At 54.3% G+C, this 8,799-nt stretch overlaps 1 protein-coding gene across 2 annotated transcripts; it reads right to left on the bottom strand.

Moving 5' to 3' along the window:
* Positions 1–262: 262 nt before the first annotated feature.
* On the bottom strand, positions 263–8,179 carry RAD51D (RAD51 paralog D). Of its 2 annotated transcripts, none has more exons than XM_074160635.1 (11): positions 8,054–8,164; positions 7,658–7,792; positions 6,909–6,970; positions 6,630–6,748; positions 5,788–5,869; positions 5,547–5,681; positions 5,023–5,118; positions 4,746–4,836; positions 3,817–3,887; positions 2,767–2,934; positions 263–2,061 (listed from the first exon to the last, which is right to left on the bottom strand). In XM_074160635.1, exons 2-11 carry the CDS (start codon positions 7,737–7,739, stop codon positions 1,978–1,980), a joined length of 990 nt encoding a protein of 329 aa, XP_074016736.1. In that variant the 5' UTR covers positions 7,740–7,792; positions 8,054–8,164; the 3' UTR covers positions 263–1,977. The 2 variants fall into 2 exon arrangements, with proteins under 2 accessions (XP_074016736.1, XP_074016737.1); XM_074160636.1 differs by having other exon boundaries at positions 470–2,061; positions 8,102–8,179.
* Positions 8,180–8,799: the final 620 nt, after the last annotated feature.

Raw genomic sequence — 8,799 nt, 5'->3', positions numbered from 1 at the left:
GTCACAGCAGTCTCTGCTGTCATTGCCCAGGGGCCACGGTCACTGGGTACATGGCTGGTCTCACGCTGAGGCTGATGCAGGGTTCAAAGCGGGCTGTTCCCCATCTCGTCCTCTCTCGTCAGGGGAACGAGACAGCAAGAAAGCCCCCTTGGTTCAAATATACCTATAAAAGCTTTCTATTTCCCCTGCTCTACACCCTCACAAAAGCTTTGCTTCCCCTACAGAACCTCAGGCAGAGAGATAAAACAGTAGCAAAGAGTTTGGGTTGAAATTTGTGTGTAGCAGCTATTTATTCACAGCTTCAAGAGACATAACAAGCTGAATTTTCTGCTTGTAAGGACCAGCCACATCGGCACAGGTCTCCAGCAGAAAGGAAAACCATCCTCCTCCTCACTCTAGCCAGCCGGGCTGCAATCCCTGGGGCCAAACTCCCCTCCCAAGCTTGGAAAGCCCAGAAATGCAAACAAATACACAACCTTAAAAGACATTTATTTTTACTGAAAACTGTTTGATGGTATAGCTCACATTGCTTTGGCATGTTCCCCTCCTCGGGCAGGACCTGCTGGGAGCACAGCCTTTCCCACAGCCCCAGAGCCGCAGTGGCTGGGTGGCCACGATGGAGGAGGTAGGACCTGCCTCGTAAATCACAGCCCAGGGAGCACCAAGAGCTCGGTTTCACAGGAAGCACAGCTCTGACAGATGTGCAAAAGAAAAATCTGTACCGAGACCTGGCACTGCCTCTTGAGAAACCAAAATATGTGTTCACATACCCCTTTTAGCTGCCCCTTCCCGACAGCAGCTATTGCTCAGGAATACAGGGCTGTACAGTATTATGTCTACTCTGGAGAAATTAACACCCAAGTTCTGGCTAAATCAGACTCCTCTTTGCCCAGCACAGCCTTAGAAGGCTCCAGGAGCTGTACTGCTGTGTTATTAATTTAACGAGCATGCCCTGATGAGTCCCAGTCCCCGCAATCTACATCAGCAGCTTTGGAGGTGCAAACCCATAACTCGTCTCACTTGCCAAGGAAGTTCCTTATTAAGCAGAGTATGAGGGTGTCTAAGTTATCTGGAATCAAGAGGAGAGGCCACACTTCATCCCAGCCTCCCATCTCCTCTTCAGCACTGCACAAGCCCCCAGGAGGTTGCCCAGAGCAAGCGAGAGCAGCTGGAAAGCACTGGAGCAAGGAGAGATTATTTTAAACCATTTAAACACACGCAATTGAGCAGATCCTTGAGCATCAGAAAGACCAGCTGGTGTCAGTCAGGGCTCATCCACCCCAGCTGATCCAGATTATAACCTTCATCAGTTAATAGCAATTCTTTACACAGCAGTGCCCCAAAAATACCAGAGGTTCCCTGCAGGGCCTGGTGTTACTCTGGGGACAAGGTCAGATCAAGCATCCAATTATGTCCCTGCTCATCAACAGCCTGTCCCACCCCAGTCCTGCTAGGGACTAAACCTCAAAATTTTAATTAAGTTAACAGCAGTCGCCATTAATTGAGTTCCAGCTCTCAAGAAACACAGCAGTGTGCAACATCTTTTTTGTTATTTCTAACCCAAGACCACTGTGGGCTGCCCAAGGATGATCAGAGCTGAAGGACCACAGTTATGGGGGGAACAAACCCATCACGAGGCATCACGGGTTTGTGCAGGGATGTGCCAACTGGTCCCACGCCAACTCCTTAGGACAGGGCTGGCTCTGCTGGTTGAAGACAAGCCTGCAGCAGAGTAGAGGACCTGGCTATCATGCTGCCCCACACAGCCCAACCACCACAGGCAGCATCTGCTGAGGCACAGGGGTCTCCAGGGAACCCCACACTCATTTTCTCCCCAGTGCAGAAGAACAAGAGCTTCTTCACCTTGGTCCTTCCTGGGGCTGCAGGACTTCAAGGCAATCTGTTAAAAACCTTCTGTGTGCTTGCCTGCTTTTTTTGCAGCGCTCTTGGACCTTGACATTTGCTTTTCCACCCGCATCAGAGCCCCTGTGGGGGTGTCACTGGGCTTGGCTCCTGCACATCACCATATCCAATGTCCAGCTCCACCTGTATCCCTGTGGGCTGCAAGGAGAAAAGGAGCAGAGCTTAACCTCACACTGCTGGGACTCTACAGGCAAACCCGTACATTGCTCCATCACCTCCCCCAGAGCCAAAAATCCCCTATTACACCCCCCTGGGGGGTTTCTTTACTGGTGCCCTCATTTTAACTGGGTCTGCTGAACACAAGAGGTACAAATAGAGAATGCAATTTAGTAAAGAAAGAACATCTTGCTCCGAGATATCCCCAGACACGCTATTATTTAGCACACGCAGGACGCATTTCACCACCCAGCACACCACTACGTCCAAGCCCATTTGGACCAGGCAGCAGAGCGGGCTGGGAGCCAGGAGGCTCAGCCAGCACTGCCCCATACGTAGGCAGGATTCAAGCCAAAGTCACCTCTGCAGGTGTCGGAGCCAGCTCTGCAGGACCCTCACTGCTCATACACAATCAGGAGAGCAAGACGAGCACGAGGAACACAGTGACCTGGACTGGAAGTGGTGCCACTCATCTAACATACCCATAACTACAAGATCAGGCTGTTGGAACAGATGCTCTTCTCTTCCAGAGCATACAACCAGGCTGCATTTGCCCCTCTCCTCCCATTGCCATGGGTCACCCAGTGAGGCCTGATCCTGCTCTACCCCCAGAAGGAGCTCTGAAGCCAAGTCCATGTCGCACAGCTTCTTCTCCATTCCCAGAGAGACCACTCCAGGGAGCCTCACCTGCCGGGGTGACTTCGCTAAGGAAGCAACGCGCTGCGTGGTGGCTTTCTCCCTGGTGGCTTCTTTGCTCTCCAGCAGCACCCGAGTGCTGGGCACAAAACTCCAGGAGCGGCCAAGGGCTGGCTTCAGTGCACCCGTGCTGCTGTCCCTTGTCACCTGGTTAGTCACCTGCAGCACAAACAGGCTTATCGGTGCCCAGAAAAAGCAGTGCCGCTCGGTGTAGTGAAACACTGGAGATCAGCAGGAGATAATGGCCAATCTGCCACTTCCATGAAGCTTTTTCTTCTCCTTCCTGGCACACCTGTGCCATCCCCTCTAAACACAGCCCACGCAACTGCCCCAGACACGTACTCAGGTAGGAGCTCACTCGTAGCTGCAAGCCGCAGTGACTCCTGGTGTGGAAGCCACCTGTGAAGTTTAACTTGGAGCCTCCAAGCATTCTTCCAGGCACCCCATCCCTGGCACTTTATCACTAATCAAAGCAAAGGGCAGGACTGTCTCGACACCTTCCAGTGTCACATTGAGCAGACCATCATTTTCTATTGTGGCCTTCCCAATTCAAACACGTTAACTGTGGTCACAGCAACCTGTCTGGGCGCATTGAAGCAAAGGCAATCGCTTGGCCAAGAGCTGGGGAAGATGAGAGCAGAGCCCTCTCCAGCCCCCAGCTCCTTCTGGATGATTGCAACACCCTGCACTTCCTCCAAGGTAACAGAGCAAGAGGTTACTTAGTAAACTGGCCAGCCCCTTAAATGAATGTTGTATCAAAAATACAACCAACCTTCCAGTCTTTCTGTACTTAACTCTACCTTGCCTACGAGTGCCTCGTTGGCTGGGGACGGCAATAAAAGTGTGTAGCGATCAGCCCTGTTCTTGCTACACACTCACTGGAACAAGACAACCACGGGCTGCAGAGAAGCAGAGCTACATCGGGGAGCAGGGGCTCAGTTGGGAGCGGGATATCCCCCTCTCAGGGGATCCAAAGGCTCTCCAGGGCTCCTCACCGTGGCACACACCAGCACACAGAGGACAAGGCACAGTAACACTCACCACAACAGCGAGGCTGAACTCCCTGGCCAGAGTCTTCAGCTCCCTGGCCAGCTGCATCATGATGGCCAAACCTGGAGGAGGACAAAATATTTGTTTGTGGATCAACCCTCAAAGTCCATCTTGGTGGTAGGTGACATCTAGATTTGCATCAACACTAGATTTAGTACCAGTCCTGGTGTTAGTGGGCACCTTCAAACCATTTCCATTACCTGCATCCCAAGGTACCCATTACGCCTGCACGCTCCAAGGCACCCTGGCCGAATGGATGTGGCATGGACAGACCAATCTGTGAGTTATCCCACCCCCTCCTTTCCCACCTTAGAAGCCCTGAGGCCAAAAAACCCTACAAAAGCACCAGGAGCTCTAGACAAAGCCAATCAGGTTCATTTAGCAGGTACAGGACCCCCTCTCTCCAGCTCACACCATTTCCTACAGCCCACGGCTGAGGGGGCCTCCTGTGATAGTTCTGGTTGCCACCCAGGTGTGCAAGACCCTCTGGAAGGTGTTTGAGGGGCCTCGTTGGCATCCCAGCCAGCAGAAAGCCCCTCCCTCACTCCTGATTTATGGTCCTTTCTAGCAGAAAAAGCCTCAGGGGAGCTTTGCAGACCGTGCCAGCAACCACCATGGATCAGTGATGCTGTAAGCAGAGGTTTTACTCTGTGAGCAAACTGTTCAGTTCCTGTCTCTGTCCCCTGGATGGGTTTCAGACCACCGGCATGAGCTTGCGCAGCCACAGCCAGCTTGAATGTTTGCCGATAACGCTGCAAACAGACTCCTGTTTTATCCGGTTGCAAAGGAAAAGCTGGCAGCAGTCGCACCCACATCAATCCTGTCCCAGCTCCAGGCACAGCACACGTGGGAAGAAGATGCTCTTCAGGATGAGCAGAGAGGTCTGCAACCTCATTGCACATCCTAACGAAGCAGCTCACCCTCCGACTGCTTGCCACCCAGCAGAGGGTAAATCACAGCCGAGACAGAGTCGATCACCACCATCTTGAGAGGTCCCGTGGAGCTCATGACCTGAAAGGAGGAGGCACCATGTGCAATATGGAGTAACAAATCCAGCAATTTTGGAGGTTATGAGCTACACAGAGGCTCAAATGTCCCCAGGATGGGGTGATCTGGTGTCACTCGTCAGGCACACAAGCCTCGCTGCCTTCCTTGCAGCTCTGGGGAAGGGAAAGGGGCCTGGAGACTTGCTCCTACCTGCTGGGACAGGCGATCCCGCAGCTCCTGCAAGGCCCTCAGCATTTCGTAAATGTTGAACACACGGACCACCTGGATCCGCTGCAGAGCCTCCAGCTGTGGCACAAAGTGGCATCAACAACAGCCCCATCCCCTCCAGGACCCACCATATTCCTCCTGCCCAGCTGCTACCAGCTCTTTGCATTTATACCATGGACACAGGGACCCTTATTTCTTCCGCATTTGCCTCCATCCCATGAACACTGTTGTTCCCATTGCACTGATGGAAGAAGCAACGCGGATTGAGCTCAGGGAACAAGCCCTCCCCTTCTCCCCAAGACAAAAAAATCAAAATGCAGTGTCTGTCCCTGAGGACAGCACCCACTCGGCCATAGGAGGAAGAATTTGAACCCAAAAAAAGCCCATGGGGACAAAGGCAGAGCTGGACAGAAAAAACATCTCTGGGGGTTGTCTACAGGCAAGAGCCAAGGCAGTTTTAAGATGAATGGAAGAGCAGCAGTGGGACCAGCTCTGGGGAAACTTGCCTGCTCTTCCTCGGCCTCTGCCTGGGCTCGAAGCATCTGGTAGAGACGAGAGGAGGTGAATCCCCCCGTGGAGTCAAGAAACAGGAGGTGCTGCTTGAGGCCGAGAGACACACTGGCCGCAATGCCCAGGCACACCTGGAGAGGCAGGGACCGGGCATCAGTCAGTGTCCCCAGGTCCTGCTTCACATGCCTGAAGGCATCTTCACCCTACCTGTCCTCTCCCCTCTTCTGTCCCACTCACCTGTGTCTTCCCACTTCCCGGCGCTCCCATGAGCTCCGTCACTTCCCCCGTGTACAGCCCAGAGTCCAGCAGCTGGTCCAGGCTACGGGTTGAACACAAAGTAGGATTATCAACGCACCTTCAGCCAGAAGGGCAGGGGCATCGGGAAGCAGCAGTCCCCAGAGCCCCCTTCCCAAACACGGACAAGTGCTTTGTCTCTTCCTTCCCTCCCATCCCCAGCTCTCTCCACATTCTGGACAACAGCAGCTCTGTAACGTGGGGGATACAAGAGGACAGTCCTGAGCTGGAGAGAGCTGTGGTTTTGGGAGTAAGGTTTGGATAGCCAGGGTTTCTCTGCACAGTCACTGTGACAACCCAGCGGGGAGATGGGGGAAAAGAAGAAGTGAGGACATGCAATAGAGTAACTCATTTCCATGCCTGATCTAGACAGTTTGCATCATCATCACTCAACGGTCCTCCCAAATCCCCAACCCTCCTCTCTGGACCCCTCAAGGGAAAGGCTGAAGACACCGTGTTATTTAATGTAGAAGTGAGACACACAACCAGTTCCCAAAAGGTGTGCAGGCTCTCACATCGACAACAGCAATGTCATTCCCTCAAGGGACACAGACCAGCTGGCTTTGCAGTCACAGGACATGAAGAATAACCATCTCTTACTCACAAAAGCAGAGCCAGACCATGGCTGGAAGTTTTTTAAATAGCTGCAGGGGATGGTTTGGACACCACTGAGCCTGCTTAGGGCATCACCACATTGAAATTCAAAGCCTACACGGGGCAACCACGGCCTTTTGCAGCAGGCACAGCCCTGGGTAGATCTGCTGGCTCCTGGGTGATGTACTCACCTTGGGCTCCCAGTGGGCAGGATGGCCGTGGAACTCTTGAGCTCCTCATAGAGGTCTGCTCCATTGGTGGGGAAGGCAGAGAACTGGGCCAGGAGCACACGTCTCACTGCAACCAGTGCCTGGTGGGCAGAGAGATGTTTGGAAACAGGACTGAGGAAGTCCACAGAAGTTCTGCATGTCTGCTGCAGAAGGTCCCCTCAGACAAGCCCACCCAAGTCATGAGCTGAACAGCTCTGAGCTCCCCAATTAACGTACCAGGACTTAGGAGCCACCCTTTACCTTGTAAGACAGGGAACACTTCTGGGCAACGTCCTCCAGGTCTGATGACACAAAGTCCACCACTGCAAATAACATGGGGAACAAGAAGTTGAAAATCAAACCTGGAGTGACCATGAACACCAAAGAAACAACCAGCTTAGACTAAACCTGTCTGCACCAACAGGCAAAACACCTGTGCCTTCTGCCAACACTTCAAGTAGATGAGCAGGATGTCCCACAAAATAGAGTATTGGAGTATTTTTCTCCGAGATGGCCCTGCCACCCATCGCAAAACAAATCAGGGGGACAAGCTGCCCAGGGTGCAGTGTGCCAGAAGCCTGGGCATTTTTCAGAGAGAAAAATGCACAAACCCTCCCAAAATACCTTCTAAAAGCCATAATTTATCGTCTCTCATAAAGCCTCTGCAGAGACCCCTACCACCATGTCCTGCTCCTGTGAAGAAGTCCCAATTCATTACGTCCACCCAGGGAGACCCAGAAGACACCCGGCAAGGAAGACATGGAGGGGATATTGAAAGGGTGGGATAAAGCCACAGAGGCAGGAGATATTTTCCAGGGGCTGCCCCACAGCCCAGACCACCCAGGCTGGCATGGGAGGCCATGGCAGGGGGGCTGGAACTAGATGATCTTTAAGGTCCCTTCCAAGTCTAACCATTCAATGATTCTATGCATGGGAGGAGAGCATGGTGCCACTCTAAACGTGCAGGGGATGATGTTCCCCAACCGGAGACCCCACTGCTGCCCCATTACCCGTCCTGATGCCGTTCGCTCGGAGAAGCTGGATCATCTCTTCCGTGAGACCGGGGCAGAGCCCAGCCCGCAGGACTACCATGTCCCTGGTCACGGCAGGATGGAGCCCCACTGGGCGAGGAGAAGAGAGAAGACCTGAGGAGGAGATGGGAGAGTGGATTTGGCACTGGACCGTGCCTGCCCCTAGAGCTGCACAGCCTGGGGAGATGCCACCCAGGCCGCGTTGGGATGGACGGTCACAGCGAGCGTTCAGTCTCCCTTTTGGCCCAAACGGCCCCAAATCCTGCAGCCAGCCGTGGCACAGCGGGCGAGCGTATCTCCATCCCGGCTGCCTTTAGCAGAGCCCTTCGTACGAGCACGGAAAGCCCCAGGAGGAGTTTCCCGCCCCATCCTCACCGCCCTGCGCTGATTTTCCGCCCCAGCCGCATCCCCGCTCCTCCAGGCACCCGAAGCCGGGCTCCCCCCGGGACCCTCTCTCCCTGTCCCCTTCCTGCTCCCCTTCCTGCTTCCTGCAGGCAGCGGAAGAGCCCGCCGGGGCTCGTGTTCGCCCTCCCACCTAGCGGTGGCACGGCCGGGCTTCAGCCCTGCACCTCAGCCCCGGGGCCACCGCTCGCCCCTCCGGCCACCGCCGTGCCCAGCGAGGGGTTTGGGGGGGGGGACGGGACGGGACCGCCTGCCTCGTCCCCCAGCGGGCCCAGCAAACACCCTGCAAGCAAAGGGGTCTCCTGCTGACACCCAAGGGTGCTCCTGGAAGCTCACGCAGCAAACTGGGGGTTTCGGCTGGCAGCGCAGCCAGCAGGGACGCTGCTGGGGGGGGGGGGAATGGGACACCTGGGAGGAGCAGAGCTCAGGAGCTGTGGCAAAGCTGGAGCAAAGGAAACGGAATGGATAAGGGATCCCCCTTATCTATAGGGACTCCCCCACCCACCAGCTGTCTTTAAATGCCCATCAGCACAGGTGCCAGCAATGCCACAGCTCCCAGGCTCTATAAATAACAGAAGCAGAGCTTGGGCTGGTTGGTTTTTGGGTTTGTTTTCTTTTTTTTGGGGTGGGGTGGATGCTGTTGTTTGGGAGGCTCAAACAGGCTAGGTTAAAAACTGAGACAGACTGAAGAAGTAGGAGGTAGTGATGAGGCTGCTCCA

Source organism: Numenius arquata, chromosome 18 (genome assembly GCF_964106895.1).
Source record: "Numenius arquata chromosome 18, bNumArq3.hap1.1, whole genome shotgun sequence".
In the NCBI taxonomy this organism is placed as follows: Eukaryota; Metazoa; Chordata; class Aves; order Charadriiformes; family Scolopacidae; genus Numenius; species Numenius arquata.
The sequence above is the reverse complement of the archived record's forward strand: the minus strand, read 5'-3'. Positions and strand labels throughout refer to the sequence as shown.